General features: G+C 32.2%; 1 protein-coding gene across 1 annotated transcript; it reads left to right on the top strand.

The window, feature by feature from the left end:
• The first annotated feature begins 1,138 nt into the window (after positions 1–1,138).
• Positions 1,139–17,111, top strand: LOC118192142 (uncharacterized). Its single transcript, XM_035363043.2, has 3 exons — positions 1,139–1,338; positions 10,132–10,212; positions 13,154–17,111. The coding sequence occupies exons 1-3, from the start codon at positions 1,261–1,263 to the stop codon at positions 16,967–16,969; spliced, it is 3,975 nt and encodes a 1,324-aa protein (XP_035218934.1). The 5' UTR covers positions 1,139–1,260; the 3' UTR covers positions 16,970–17,111.
• Positions 17,112–17,323: the final 212 nt, after the last annotated feature.

Here is a 17,323-nt window from a genome sequence, read left to right as displayed (position 1 = left end):
CTTACCAAACCCACAGAAACATGAACCTACAGAAAGAACTACAAAGGGGTTATGTCGGACGAACGTGGTGAGCGTGGAATGGGTCCATCTCTGCCAATACATCTGTCTGGGAAGATTCTGTTGAGAAAACTGCGAACCCACTAAGCTCAGTGTGGCGTGCTATCCTTCTAAAAAGAAATAAGTGCAAGACTCAAAATGATGGTCCTCCAACTGTGAGAAAAGATAATTAATCAATGCAGCTAAATATTGTCATTGTTTATTCATGGAAATCATAAATGGCTGTCATTGTTTATTCATGGAAGGACAAAGGTCCTAAAAATTTTGTTATACAGCATCCTATAGCAGGTATTCTCTCTCGGACTGTCCCACCTCAGCTCTTTTGTGTCTTGAAGATTTTCGGATCTCCAAATCATCGCATGATGTATAAATTAAAACAAACTGTTAGGAAAAAGCTTTGATGTACGTGTAATAGCAACTACAAAAGTTTACAGCCCTACAATAGTAGGGTAAGGTTGTCCAGAGATATTGCAGACATACTGTATACCTCAAAACCTACATCAGGCGAACATGGAATTATACATTACTGATTCATTCAAAAATAATCATAGACATTTTGACTATATTCCTTGACTAGTTTATAAGGTATTTCTCCCGCTTTCTTAGCATGCCTTCGTGGCGTCGTGGTCTGGACGCCGGGCTCTTATTTCAGAGGTTCGTGGTTCGATTCCCGGCGAGGGCATTGTTCATTTTTCATCTTTCCTGCTTTCGAAATAATCCGATGTCTCTACAGGTTTTTGAAACCTGTAATTTTAAACCTTTCATAATTCAAATTTTTAACAACTTAATTTATTTTATCGTAAAACAATAAAAAAAGCGAAGTAATACATCTCGCAGAAAAGCATCGAATCTTAACTATGCCTTTGCCAGATACTTCATAACTTAGTATTTGATTAACACAAACGAAGTTACAGCGTAGTAGAAAGCACCGAAGCGAGAATTTCGGTTAAAAATTTAGAAAACAACTAAGCCATTAAGTCGGCGCGGCGCGTCTGGCGTCAAGTTATGCGATCTGTAGTGGAAGATGGTCTCACGCACGCCCTTCATTTCCATAAATCTGAATAAAATTGTAAAGATCGGACCTGCGCGTCTCTGACGGCCCGAATAGCTCAAATAACCACAAGAAGGACATCGGGATCTTGGTGATGAATGAAAGAGAAAAAGCAATATCTGTCACCTCGTATATAAACTACTTTCAGAATTATGGTGGCAACATTCGCTTCGCTGCTACCGGCAGTAATGGATTATCTCGGCACCAGTTTTAAGACGTTTAGACTATTGGTAAGTAATCACGTTTAACACTAAACATTGAAAACTTATGGTGATTATGCTACTGAAGAAACAGGATGTTTATTTAACACTTTTACAAGCTGTTTAAGGCAGAACGAATTACATGCGAGTGCATGCAATAAATTGGAATTCGTCGTTTAAAAAATCATAGTTATCTCTTCGTATTTGCTATAAAATCTTACGTCTGTTTTCACGTCTCCTAGAAAATTAAACTTGGTGCTAAAAGTTGTAGCACTAAACTGTAGCAAAAAAAATTGCCTGTACTTGACAGTACATAACCTCAGCATATAATGCGGTGGTTGCTAGTGTGAGTATTTATTATATAAGCAAACCAGTGTAAATTATATAAGTTTTTTTTAATTAATACAACGTCTAGAATCTTTCCTGCACTTCTATGTTTCCGTCTACTCCGCCAGAAATGTAATTTAAGTTTAAATAACGAGAGAGAATCCAAATTAGAGAAAAATATTTGACAAGGGATATTTGCATCCCTGCAGTATTGATTAAGCCTGCTGGTATGTTGTGTTGATAGTTTATTGTTTCATTTATTATATAATCAAACATCCCTACAATTCACCTGTCTTTTAACGAATCCTCGAATATAACGAAGGAACCTTTCGGTCCTGTCCAGTTCCTATAGATTTACTTTTATTTTATGCTGTTATAGCGATTTTTCAGATGTATAAAAATCGGATATCACGAAGTTTGTGCATAACTTGAGCTGAAAATGTTTTGCATTTTTCAAGCTTTTTTCGAAAATTTCCGTCATTTTCAACTGAAAATTGACTGTAAATTTTGTCTTTCTTAGCATACTATAATATATAAAACACCTTTAAGTTACTATTTTTTAATCTTCACCTGCGTTTTTCGGGTGGTGGATTACGTTATTCAAAATTGGATGGCCTAGTTACCGTTTTTTTTTTTATTATAACGATGCGAGAAACGTACGTATATTTATGCAGATTCTTCATTATTTAATTTCTTTAAAGAAAGATAATACAGGGCTCTAATACTCGTATTTGGTGACAACAATTTGAAAAGTGATATCCCATTTATAATGATTCGACGCAAAATGCCAAAACGAAATTAAATGCCCTTCTGGGCTAACGCCCTTTGGGAGCAAAATGTTTCTGACGAGTTTCAGTTTGAACTCTAAATAGAAGTAATATGGTTCCTTCTTTCGTTTTGTTTGCTATTTAGCATATTTTTAGATTTATATTAATGATAAATTATAATGACTGATTTTTAATTTAGTTAATTCATTTATATATCAGAATATTATAAACTTTGCATGAAATTTAATGATAATTATTATACATTAACAACATATCCTTGACCAAATTGCTGATAAAGACTTAAGCGTTAATAATGCAAAATGTTTTTGATTAAGAGGTAGTGCATTACAACATCCTACATAGTAATTTCAATATGTTTTTTCGCAAATGCATATAAAATATATTAAATTAAACGCATTTAAGAAAGTGAACAAGTATAAATATTATTGTCAGTATCGAAAAATCTAAAACTGTATTCATCGGAAAAGGTATAACTTCCTCGAATTAGATGCCAATTTTTCAAACCACTGCTTAGGCGAATTATGAGAAGTATGCAATCTAATGAGTAATAAATTTCATTCAAATATTACGCAACAAATTAATTTTGATATGCTAGTCCATGAAAGAATATTGAGAGACCTGGGCATTTTTTAACTACATTTTCTCATACTCTCATGTGACTTACGTATTTAATGACTACGATATCCTTATACAAAAATATCTTTTTTATACTTAAAGGTAATTAAGAAATTTAATGAATGACTCCCTGAAATTTAATTGGAAACGTTTTACTACAATTAATAGACTTATTTCTCAAACAAAAAAATACTTTTGTCAGTCAAAATATTCTCACATTAAATATTTAGTAATAATAAATATACTTATTACTAATTAAATGTTTAGTAATAATAAATATGCTTACCTCCTAATTAAAAATTTAGTAAAAATAAATTTGTTTACTCAATTTAATTAACTTTCTCAGAACGGTATTCCCATAAATATATTAAGCGAGACAATTTTTTAAGCGGAAATTAAAATAAAATTTGCGTTCAATCCTGTCTCGCTATAAAGAAAACTCTTTCTCTCGAAATTAATAAGGAGAAAGTTATTATTTGGAGCTACACGAATTTATTAATTATTTCTTAAATCTTGTATTAATTACTTGTTTACTGATATGAATATTTGTAGGTTATTGTATTTTTATCACTTGTAAAACTGAAGCTATCATATTAAATAATTTAAGATTATAATTTTTTGATGTTGTGACTTATCTCACTTGTCTTAACATCAAAAAACTGATCGTGGTAAGGAGTGCAAGACTGGGAATGCCGTTGGCAAAAGCCTTGAGCACCATACAGGTGACAATACGACTTAGCTCATCCCCCCCAAGTTTTGATAATGAGCATCCAAGGGTCTACCACTCCTCTCTCCCTACCATCAGTCTCTTAAGAGAACTTCGGCTCGCAGCATATTTAGACTACCCATGCCGCACAGACACTACACATTTACAAACATCCATGCCTTTTCCGGGATTTGAACCCCTGCCATTCGGTACGGCATTCAGCGTCACTAAACACGATACCGGTCGGGTAGCTAGATTATGATTTTCTGTATTTTATACTTCATGAATAAAATTACAAGGACGGTAATTTTATTCATGTAAGGTAAGTCATATGATATGGATTAATCTAGAATCATGATACTAAACCATGATACGAAATTTTTAGCTGAGTAAATTTTTGTTATAATATTATATGCTGTTTGAAAGAAAAGTACGGCGTTCAGCAATACACCCACGAGCGGCCGAGCGGTTAAGTCGCTCAACACTGGTAGTTCTGTCCTTCTGTCCGAGGTTCGAATCCGGCGAACGGGTTGGCTGCATAGGCGTTTCCGTGAATTTCCCAATGTGCAACATGTATACAAGCCAGTTTACCTTAGAAAGTCCTCCACAAAGGCCCTCGATTGCTTTGCCATAAGGAAATAAATCAAATCCAACGTCATATGGTAGAGAAAATAATTTCATTTATGAAGCAATATTTTTGAAATCGATGCAATAGTATCTAAAAATTAAAAACTTTATACACGGAATTTTTTTAATTAGCTATATCCCCTTAATTCCTCATTTTTAATTCAGGTACTTCCCCTCTGCATTCTAAAAAGAGTAACGACTATTTCTGGACTGCGTCATTTCTAGATCAATCCATAGCATACGACTTACCTAACGCTCATGAAGTAGCTAATTTGGAGTTTAAACCGGAATTTTCTTTTAATAAGCTGCCATATTGTGTAACTGCGCGCTTTTGCTCCTACCTCTGTTTTCTTTAAGACGTTGCCTCGCAGCTCTCTTCCTTTCGCAGTAGTTTCAAAAATGTAAATGCTCTTGAATAGGCACGATTAGATTGCAAAGTGAATTGTGGCCGGAAAAATCATTTGAAATAAGCATGCATATTTAAACCGCCTCGGTCAAGTTTGCTCTCCACTGCGGAGTAAAATTACGAATGAATATTTGAAAATTGTTTATTTCGAGTTAGGTTTTCTAACATGTTATTTTTCTAAGAATTTTAATAAAACTAATTTTAATTTTTTCTTTCTAATATATTAAAGCTCTAATTAAATGTAATTTATTGTAAATAAAATGACTATTAATTTCAAAAAAGAATCAAAAGTAAAAAAGAATACTTTTTAACCCCAAATGTTAGAAACTATTTTGAAAAAAAAAAAAAAAAAAACTGAAAAAGGGGGAACATATAGGTATGCTATTGGAAACTACTTTAAGATAAAAGTGGTAAAATTAAGAACGTAAAATGAATGCAAAGTATCATAAGCTTAATGTAAGTAATCATAAAAATTAACTAGACTTAATATGATTAAAAATAACTTTCTTATTTTTTGGTTTTCATTTTCCCCCTAATTCAACAAAGCAATATTATTTCACTAATTCTTCAAAATAATAACTAAAATATTTTATATAAATCAAAATAGAGTTATACGGAATATTTCTCTACTATGATAGCCGTTCTGGGATACTGAGGATGCTTCATGCATGTCAAAAAGCCATAACAATCAATGAACCGTTTCTAAGGTTTTACTGCGCTATTTTTATTAAGATCATTCTTGAGTTGTATGAGATATCAATAAATAATTTTAAAAGCATTAATGGTAAAATTTAATTAATAAAGTTTTTTTCAGTGTTACACAATATCAGTGAGTTTCGTTTTCAAATTATAATAAAATGATATACCTTTCTTTTCTCATATAACGTAAAGAAACAAAATGGTAAGAGAACTTGTACGAAATGTACTTCTAAAAAAATCCTTTATAGAAAAGCAAAAGAAAATCATATAAAATTTTTTAAAAAAACTATTTTCAGGTATATTTCAGTAATAAATTCAAATTCCTAATTTATTCGCGAAAGCAATTCGAAATTATAATTATAACTGAGCAAAAACTAATTAGCGATGACGTAAAGACTTTATAATTAACTATTACTTTTATGCGCGTAGTATATCAGCTATTAAAATAAAATGTTTTCAAGTAACGTTTAGATATTATGTATTGCTGAAAAAACTTACTAAAAACCAAAAAGGGCTCTTTTAAAATTTAATACGTTTTATCAGCAGAGTTTATCAATACAGATGGCCCAAGTGGTGTAAAGAAATATTACCATTATTTTAATAAAGGGAAAGATCCAGGAAAAGATTCCTGAAGAGATCCACGAAATCGTAACGAGAGGAGTAAACAGTATTCAGACAGATGACATTCTACGAAGAGACCAAGCTATTACATATATATGACAAGCAAATGCACGATATTATATTATATTTTATATACTTTGTATATGCCAAGAGTTGATGAGGATAGCATATCGAAGGCGGAAACATAAAAATGTTTTCTTTAGCTTTCCATTGCGTACGAATTTACGAGTATGCTGATATTTAATTCCTGAAGTTTTACAGAAACTCTGCATATATTCAAACAGAAAGAAGCAATGAGCAGACGATAACATTTAATAATTCAGATCCAAAATGTCTTCACTCGAGGTTCTATAAATCTCTTTGATGTCTTTTATTCTGTATACAGAATTATATTTGAAACAAAAAAATTCTCAGAAAAGAAAAATATTTTTCCCCAAAACATCATCAGCGATTCGACGCCATTTAAAAGAGATTAATTTATTTTTAGGTTCCAATTGTTTGCAAACACACAGCCTAATTGCCAATTAGGTTTAATGTTTGGTAAAAGTAACAAACAGACATTTCCTTCCAATTATATTCTTTTTTGTCTTAATTTTGTAATTCCTTGTTTCCATTTTATGCAATACTTTAATTATACTTAAGCTACTACTCACGTAAAAAAACTGAAACGTTCATTTGTTAACTGTGTAAAAACAAAGGCATAAAATGTTTTTAAAACAATTAGCATTTCCCGACTTTAACGTTTGAAAGATAATGAATGAAATAGTACAAATTATGTGTATAAAATTAGCCAAATTTTCAGTTTAATCTTTTCGGTGTTGACAAATTAAATTAAAAGAAATTAAACAAAAAGCGTATAATTTCCTAAGTATATATGATAGCTTAAGTATTTTAATAAGAAATATATGTATGGTAACTTAAGTTATTTTAATAGGTTTTTTTAATAGGAAGTTATTTTAAACAATACTGTCTTAATGCATTTTATTAATTATATTTCGTTTTAATTTTGCTGTTAAGTTAATTGAGGTTATTGCAAATATTTACCTGTATAAAGCATTCTTATTTATTTATATTTTAATTAATCACCTTAAAGGAAACATAGTATTTATCATTTCTATTTCTCAGATTTCAGTTACTGGATTTCGGTTATAATTATATTTTCTATTAATGATTATCTCCTATGAGATGAAACTTAAAACTATTGCAAACTGAAATTAGGAAATATCAGTATTAAGAGGACTATGTTAAATGAACTTAAGAGAAACCTAAAATTTGTAATGGAATGCTTTAAAATTTTATAACTTAGAAATGAACAGTATATACCTAAAAATAAGGTAGAACATTACATATATTTAAAGTAAAATTAAATTATTGCCGATTTCCCGGAAGAGGGTTAATTTTTTGTTGTTGTTCTCGTGTTCAGATTACATGGAAGAATGTTACCAGGGCCCACTTCAAAGAGAGGTTGGACTTCTATTTTCCACCCCAATTTTGAGGGAGAGTACTCCGGGGGCGGTCTCCAATCGCTCTTTGCCTCCACCAAACCACAAGAGAAGAACTTGGGTTCGCAGCATATTAGAGTGTCCCCAGCTCGTACGGACACCATATCTTCTCCGGGATTCGAACCCTTGTGCTTTGGTACCGCAGTAGCTCCCCTAACCACTGCACCGTCTGGGCGACAGAGGGTTGATTTATTTATCAAGAGAAATTAACTTTCCCTAAAAAATCCGCAAAAAATATTTAGTCCATTTGTGCCTTTAAATTTTCTTCCTTACTTTTTGTTGAATGTATAAATGCAATGAAAAAGATTTTGCAATATTGATTGCGTAGTAGGAAGTTGAATCCGTAATGAACAGCAAACTCCGCAGTTGAAAGTGGATTAAATATTCTTGTTTATTTCAATTGATATTTGCGGCCACAATTTAGTTGCCACTCTAGTCGTGCCTATTCAAGAACATTTGCAATTTTGATATTATTGTGATAGGAAGAAAAGCAGCGTATCTTAAAGAATTTCTTTTTCTCTCACCACTGCATATTGAAAACTGAACTTACGTTATCCATGTTGTAGTCTGTAAGGGATCAATGGCTTTTCCCATTCTGAAAATTTATGCGTTTGTTTCAGAAGCACTTTCATGTGTCTTTAAAAACATTTCGTTTGCGTTCATGACTGGAATAATTATCTGACAAGAGATGCCTAGTTTTTGGCCTGTACCAACGTTTCCCAAGTTTTTAGTTCGAGTTAACGTTTAAATGTATTTCCACTTCAACATTTAGAATTGCATGTAATGAACTGGATACTTAGGTATTATCGCTACCACTATAGTAGGCATGCCGCCCAGACGGTCTAGTGGTTAGGGGAGCCGGCTGCGATACCGAAGGGCCCGGGTTCGAATCCCGGAGAAAGCATGGATGTAAATTGTCTCTCCCGTCACAGGAAGTAACGGCGGCCGCCTATTAGGTGTCTCCACAATAAAATGGTTACCAGTTCCGGCTTTAGGAGTAATGCTGAAGAAAGGGGTCCGCTGTTCGATTAAAACAAAACCTTAGTAGGCATCACCAAATTTTCAGAATGCACCAGACTGTTGTAACTGCGCGCATAACAATTTTTCAGATAACCACGCACATTACAATACCGCAGATTTAATAATCAACAAATGCCTTTTTCTTGTGGTCCTTAACAAAAGGACTGCGAGATATTTCTCTCTCCGTCTCGTGCTGTCTGTTTACGGATGCTATTTATTATTTTTAAAACTGCGTATTTGAAGCAAAAAGGAAAAAAAATTGTATTACAGTATTGCATGGGAATGGATTTAATTGCTAATAAAACTGTATGGTTTGTGTACAATAATGAGAAACGTTTAGTGTATAGCCAAGGAGTAGTGCAGAGTTTGCTCCATTTTCTGATTTTTTTTAATGAAAGCAGATCTTTGTATACGTTGAAGGAAGTAAAAAAGAAATATTACAGAAGAATTTTGCGAAAAATATGTGTTTTATTTTTTAATATATCATATAATCCTTATTGAATGTACCATATCATCCTTATGAACTAAAATTTTTATTTTAAATTGCTAAAATACTTTTTAGTCCAAAGGGATTTGAATCCCGAAGGACTATTAGTTTCGTTTTGGCATTTTGCGTCGGACTCATAAATGTCGGTTCACTTTTCAAACTGTTGCCATAAAATGTTAGAGTCCTGCATTATATTTGAAGAAATTAAATAATGAAAATCTGCGTAAATGTATGTATATTTCTCACATTGTCATAAAATAACGGTACATAGAGTCATCGAATTTTGAATAACGTAATCCTCCAACGAATATGAGCATGTGGAAGACCAAATTTGAAATTTGAAATTTGTTTTATGATCCATTTCCTATTTTTTAAAACTTTGACGAATTTTTGATTAACAAACTCAAGGATTTCAAAGCGAGCAATGGCAACGTTGTGCAGAAAAAACATTTTTATCTCCAGCGCGTGAGTCTCTGTATCGGAAATTCTAAAGATATGCTCGTTTTAAAACTATTTTGCGATATTGCTGTTGCACTGGATCTTATGGTTTAAGTGCGAGGAACATGATATTTAATAAAGAAAGGTAACACACAAAATGTTAAAAAACGCCCCTTTGGACGTAATTTAAAATCTGAAACATTTCAGATTTTTTTTATTCTTTTTTTTCTTTTGATGTGTTTATTGCCGACTTACAATATAATTTGACAATCTATTTTAAAATATTGATAAAATTGGCAGATTGCACGCGGTGAGTAATTTACCGATTCACAAATTGCTTTAAGGTACTTACACCGAAAACAAAAGAGTAAATTATATCTGAATTTTATTACATACATCAAAGAGCCATAATAATTTACTAAATATATCAATTTGGGATATGGATCAGAATTTTAGAATAACTCCTTTCTATGTCTTATGTAAAATCATTTCAGGAAACACGTGTAAACTGTTAAATTTTAACTTATGCTGTGCTTGGTAATGTTTCATAGAATAGTTACACTAATAAATTCTTGTTTCCTTCCCAGTTATGGTTCTCGTGGTTTTTCCTTATTGCGGCACAGAAAGACAATGTGGCGGAGAGCAGTCTCAAGTTAAGTAACAGAAACGTAAGGCAGTTTTTTGATTTTATATTTGACGCTATACTTCTCGTCCATTATTTTGATTTAATTTTATATAGATATCATATTTTTGAATGTTTGATTACTACAAAGCTAGTTAAATGTTGACAAATTTTATTTTAATAATGTGATATGAATCTAGTGAACGTTTGATTATCCAAAATGAAAAGGATGAAGACAAGTTCGTAAATAATTTTGTTCAAATAATCAAGGCTTTATGAAAGAGTATACAAACGTTTGCTGAATATTTCGAACTGTATCTGATGCTCTTCGTTACCCCATTGAAACGAAAACAGTTGCCATGCAGACTATGTGCCATAAATTTAAATGTTGATATAATATAACGTTTTTATATTACAAAAATTTTAAAAATACATTTTCATTATCTCCAACAAAAGCGTGAATGATAATTTTGAAAATGTTTATGACTGAAATCTATCCATCAACATTCAGGAACAAAGCGAATTTCGCGAACGAAATTCTCTCTTATCTTGCATTTTAAAGTATTTTATTTACAGTTTTAACTAAAATAGCAGTAACTAAAAATTAGTTATGTGTGAACTCAAAAGTTTTTAATTTTTAATTTAATATTACCCGAAAATAGTTCTTTCTCATTGTTATTTTTATAACAGAATTACGTACAAGTAATAATCTCCATTTCAATATTTACGAAGCTATCAAAAAAATGTAAACTCAGTTCATGTAGTATTTTAAAAATTCTCAAAAAATTATTCTATATTTCATTCCTGAGTGAAATTTTGGAAATAAATGTCATGAAACAAAAATATAAATTTTGCTAGAAAAATATGCAGTTGCTTACTATCAACCGATCTTGTTTTCAACAAGAATTATACAAACTCAAGAACTGCAATGAAGTTTTCAAGAAGTAGTGGAAAGAGGAAGATAAGAAGTAATATTAAAATTCGAATTTAACGTCATGATTGCAAAAAGTAAATAGTATATTAGATAAATTCAACGATTATTAGGGTCAAATTGCTATTCAAATATTTTAATTTGATAAAATTTAGAAGATATAACAAATCTTATACAAGTAAAACAAACTTATATACAGAATAGGTATAGACTATATATGCATATATGTAAACACAGTCTATTGAAGCAAAAGCTTATACATGAAACTCAGAGAGTTTAGCATTGGTATCATAAACTAGGTCAAACCCTAACAGTTTGGTTCACTTTATTTGATTACGACAAAGCACTCGAGGGCTATCGGACTAAGGGGATGGGGTGCCTTCGTGGAGGACTTTCTAAGGAACTGGCTCTTATACACCTCACACATGGGGAAACCATGAAAACGCCCATGCCGCCCACCATTTTGCTGGATTTGAACCTCGGACCAAACAACAAGTGTTAAGGGATGTTATCGCTCGGCCGCTGGTGGGCCAACTCAAACCTTAACGGACTTGGAGCGCATTATCGCTCGGTCTAAAGCAACAGCAGTCTTGAAAAGGTTTCATACAACCTTTTTATCAAAACAGAACTATATCTATAATATATCTATAGTGTGGCTGGAAAACACCCACATTGCCAATGGTTAAACAATGGGTGTCCACCCCACTTATCCATATCAAAACAGAACTTAAACACAAGCACACTTCTTATGCTTGACAGTGTCAACCACCACTTGTGGTGATGTAATTTAAAGAAACACTGAAATTCAAATTTAAAACTAAGCCTAACAATCAAAGACTACGAAACTGATTTTAAGTTCTAAAGTGGCTCATCCCACCGGCGTAACAATCAAATATTGGCAACAATAACGCAAAGCCGAAGAATTATGATCTAATCAGAACTGCCGAAACCAAGAAATAAAGCCTCGAGAGGCAAAAACACACTCTGTCTTACAGTCCGAAAACCTCTTCTTAAATACTCTTTACTGATTTGCATTTCTGATGCAGAAACGGAAAGGGTAAGTTACAATAAAGGCTTAAACTGCACTTAAGTGGTCTGTTAAAATAATAATGACCCTATATAGTAAGATTTATTTCTTAAATGAGATTCTTTTTTTTTATTTTTTGTAATATTATTGAAACTATTCTATTAAATATTAATGTTTGTGCAAGTTAAAAATAGATACATTTTGTTCCTTTATTAGAAATAAATACAATACTTTAATTATGTGTTGTAGCCCATTTTAAGTAAAATAGATTTTCCGTAGACAAATGAATATTTATTTAGTAGAAAAAGATATAAATGAAACGTAATCATAAAACAATAAAATTTAAAACATATTGTTCATTTTCCATCAGATACTTAGTAAGACCAGATTTTGTTTAGCTGAAATATAAAGCAACTTAATCTATTGTTTGAAAGTCCAAAACGATTTATCAATCTGCCATCAAACGCAAATGTAATTTTACAAAACCCAACCAGGAAAATGAGGTAGCATTTGAGATGCATATTCAAAAGTATGAACTAAAGGAAATTAAAAAAAAATCTTTCAAAAATTTAATAAACTGTTCAAGAATAGCAACTGGTACATGACAATTTTCTAGAATTGAAAGTCGTATTATTTTCAGGAAAGAAAAAAAAAACATGAAAGATATAAGCAAACTCTAAATTTTTTAAAACTGTAATATGTTTATAGATTAAAATATTTCCTACCATAAATATCAGCTCAAATTCAATCATTACTATTCATTGATAACAATTATTGCGAAATATTTCATGATTTAACCTCAAATCGTATTTTTAAATTTACGATCAGCACAGGAAAGTGCAGTCACATATTTAGTTTAGGAAAATTGCTTTGGGAAACTTCAAGACTTTTATTTCTTCAAAAGTACTTATTTTCGCTGCACTAATTTTTTTCTACAGATAATAAAATTTCATGCAAACGCTTTCAGTTCATGTATAAATGCATATATATATATATATGTATATGTATGCATATATATTTTCTTTTCAGGATGAAAACGTATACACTTTCCGCTACGATTTATTTGATGGAAGTAATTCAAATAACAGAGCTCCAGATTACATAAAAGAGCCATATCATGAGATATTTGCATTCAAAGGATCAGATGGCGAAGTGCAAAGGATTCATTATGCTGTAGATGCTCGAGGTGTACGCGCTAATATACATTCTAATGCTGTATACCCTTTCCAGAAATCACCAAATGGGCCAATACTTTATAATCCTACATCTTACGAATGGACAGAAAAATTCAACACGCCAAAACAGTCGTCTTCCCAGAATATTCAACAAACGCCAGTTGTCGGAAAAGTAGAAACAAATTCCGTCATAGGTAATGATAAAAACATTGAACATTCAAAGAATATACCAAACCGTCTTGTACTTGGCTCTGTTCAATCACAAGGATCTGTTAAGACACCTTCACTGAATATTATTGCACCTGAGCTGCAGCAAAAAGCGGTGAAATTCATACCTGATCAGTTCCATCGAGAACTGAAGTCTCTTCTTTCTGCGCTTTCTTTCAAGGGTGAATTTGGAAATAGTTTAAATCAGGAACCAGGTATCTTAAACGCCAAAGAAACTACTGCTTCAGAAAAAAGCCAGAAACAAAAGGATATTGCAAATAATGGCACTCAGCCTCAACGTACGGCAACAGTACTTGATTCTGATGTAAAATCAATCTTCAATTCATCATCTACAATGAATGTTCAGGAACTTCTTGATTTATTGCAAACGAACCTTTCAGAACAAATGGAACCCATTCATGAAAATCAGGGATCCCTTGTAAAGCCCAAACCTTACATAGAAAGAATAAGGCCAACGGTATTGATTCCAAATTTTAATGAAGCAGAATTCGGTACATCGGAACAAGATGTCAGTGATCCAAAATTAATTTTAAAACCAGAAATGAAGAAAGAAGAAAATACATTTCCTTTAAACTATACTGAGTTTAATTCTCATTCCTTATTAAAGTCCCCAATGTCAACAATATTTGACACTTCTTCGGAAAACGGTCAATATTATCATTACGTTATGAATTTAGGAAAAAACATCGATAAAGACTCTTTGAAAAGATCTAAATTTTATTCCACTGGAAATGGACTTTTTAAAATTTTGAACGAAACAGGTTTTGCCTTATTAATTGATCAAGCAAAAGCATTCAAAGGACATAAAACTGACACTTTGCCACCTTGGTCTTTCACAACTACAAACGTGCCACGTATTTTTAAAACTGACACACCACAGAATAACGAGGTGGGTACAATTCAGTCGAATATGAACTCTTTAAATTCCGAAACAGTTACAGAACAGTATATATCCACTACTGAAAATTTTATTGAGAAAATCTTCCAGAAGGAAGAAATAAATAATTTAACCGAAGAAGCAATATCAGAAATAATTAATGTCACTGATTCTGAGGCACTAAAACCTGCTTTACTGGAAATCTATTCTGATGTTTTATTAAATACTACTTATTCTCCGTTAAATAAAGAAAAGAAAGCAACCACAGTATCTTTCGGTCAAGATGAAAACTTGCAAAGTAATGAAAATGCTGCTGAGGTGATAAATAACTCATCACTAGATTCAAGAACAGAAATTAATCCTTTATTTCTAACTATGCCAGAAACTGAGATGAGAACTGTTTTTGTGCCTCTAAGTATGTTATTAATTCCATTCTCTATGTCTAATCCAAGCAAGCAGTTCCAGTTGCCTAACACATATGTTGAAAAAGCAAATGAGAATGAAGAACATGAGCTAACCACAACTACCGCTCCTACTGTTACTGTAACTGAATCTCTGACAACATTGATGGGAGTTAATGAAAGTAGTACACATCAAGACACAGTATTCATTACCACAACTACGCAAAATACTGTCCCGAATGAAACTACATTTGATAAAACTGGCAATGAAACCCATGCCCAAACCAGAGTTCAAAATCTGGAAGACAGAACGAATATTTTCTCAACAACGACAGAGATTTCTATTGAATCAACAGCTGATACTCTTTTGTCCACTATGATGAATCCAAATCTGGAAAAGAGTGTAACTGAATCTTTTATTAACATCTCTGAAACAAAAACGCCTCATAACAACACAGTGGAGACATCAACAAATCATCACAAAGATGAATTTATTGAAAATGTTTCTAACAGAGGTGTCTTCTTAAATAATTCGATCTCTTCAGAAACAACAACAAATGCATATACTACCGAAGATACTGTAACGACAGTCGAACAGATTTCGCTAAATCTGAGTAAGTACACTGACACTAACAAAACTCTGCAATTAAAAGAAATACCTATTATGGGAAACATATACACACCCCACCAAAAACATGAAGGCAATAATACAAGAAACAATAATAGTGAAGCTGTAGGTTTTTCTCAGATTGAAAGACGAACAGATGAATCAAGTGTCATTCCTCAACATGTGCCCTATTTATCTCCAGACAACCCAGCCTCTCAAAATAAACGAGAGAAATCTAGAAATACATCTCCTCAGATTACTAAAACTGAAAACGGATTTTATTCACAGGCTCAATACCTTTTCAGTGAGCCAACTGCAACGAATCATGTTAAAACTGCCACACAAATTCTGTCATCTCCAAATGTTAGACAAGTAAATTTGCCTGCACACGAAACGGATAGATTTGATCACCGAGTTCCTCCTGGGTACTTTCCATCTTACGAAAACGTTCCTTACATCAGACCAGAAGCCGTTCAGTGGGAAAGATCTTCGAATCCTAAACAAGTAATATTTGTAGATTTGTTTGGGGATTCACTGCCAAATCAAGATTCTAGAAACGAACCTGAATCATTTTCAACACTTTCTAATTTGCTTAGAAAGAGTGATTTTCTGCACCAAGGAAATAAAATTATTGGAAATACAAAAATTTCGAAAGAAATTCAGTATTCTCCCACTGATATAGACTTTTATAAGAAGTTAGATGTTCATGATGCGTCTGAATTGGTTTATTCAAAGGAACTGTCCTATGTTGACCAAAATATAGATGGCCAAAATGGATATCTTTCTTCTTCGCCAATATTCGAAATAGCACCTGACACACCAATATATGCAGTTTCAAAAGCAGAAGAAGAGACAGAGTCATTACCTTTCATTTATGAACCTGAGCAATTTGGAATATCAAAAGGAAGCCAAATACCTGAGGAATACAAAAGCTTAAGGAACAATTTTATCAGCAATATACCTGGCTACGTAGAGCAGGCTGTTTCAGATGGCATAATAAAATCAAAACACTTAGGTAATCTAACTTCAGGATCCGAAAAGTTTTTAAAAAATGATGAGGAATATGATTTGGATCCAGTCATAGAAATTTTGGATATCATCCCATTTGAAGATTTGCAACGTATACCCCGTACAGAAGAAAATCACGCAAATGTTGCAGATAACATGGCCCAAGATTCATACATTTTGATTCAAGACTATGAAGGTTTACCAGATTTATTTAATGACCAACAAGGCCTATCAGGTTTAGCTAATGACCAACAAGGCCTACCAGGTTTACATAATGACCAACAAGGCCTTTATTTTACAGAAAGTGGTAGACAGGAAAAAGAAACTCCTTTAACAAAGATTCAAACAGATGTAACAGATTTTAACAAGAATTCAAATATTCCAGTTAACAATGATGTACCGGAATATGGAAGTCGTTTGTTTGGGAATACTCTTGTACAAACGAATCCTGGGTTCCTAGTGTCGCAAGAAAAGCTTAACATTGGGTCAAATATTCAGACTGAAGAAGGTTCTAGTCTTAGTAGAGCTCCGTGGCTTCCAAATCGTTAACAGTGTATATTTCTATGTACCTTGTTGAATAATACATTTATAAAATATTTTGTAATTTTATGTATTTTACATATATTTGATTTTGTAATGACTAACATTTTGTACTTGTGTAAAATCGTATTAAACGTATTAAAGTTTGTAAGTAGTGTTTTTCTTTTATTTCAGAAATATAACTCTGGTAAAAATTTCCTTTAGTTTAACAGAAATAATTATAGATTGCTTACATAATGGATTATGATACTAGTAATTTCATAACATATGAGATTTTGATAATACTAATGGAGTATGATCATATAGACGATTTAGTGCTGCTTTGATAATTTTCTTGTAAGAAATATGAAGGCAAATATTATA

The sequence above is a fragment of the Stegodyphus dumicola genome, chromosome 7 (genome assembly GCF_044657685.1).
Source record: "Stegodyphus dumicola isolate Sdum_Otavi_A_Nest chromosome 7, ASM4465768v1".
Classification (NCBI taxonomy): Eukaryota; Metazoa; Arthropoda; class Arachnida; order Araneae; family Eresidae; genus Stegodyphus; species Stegodyphus dumicola.
The sequence above is the reverse complement of the archived record's forward strand: the minus strand, read 5'-3'. Positions and strand labels throughout refer to the sequence as shown.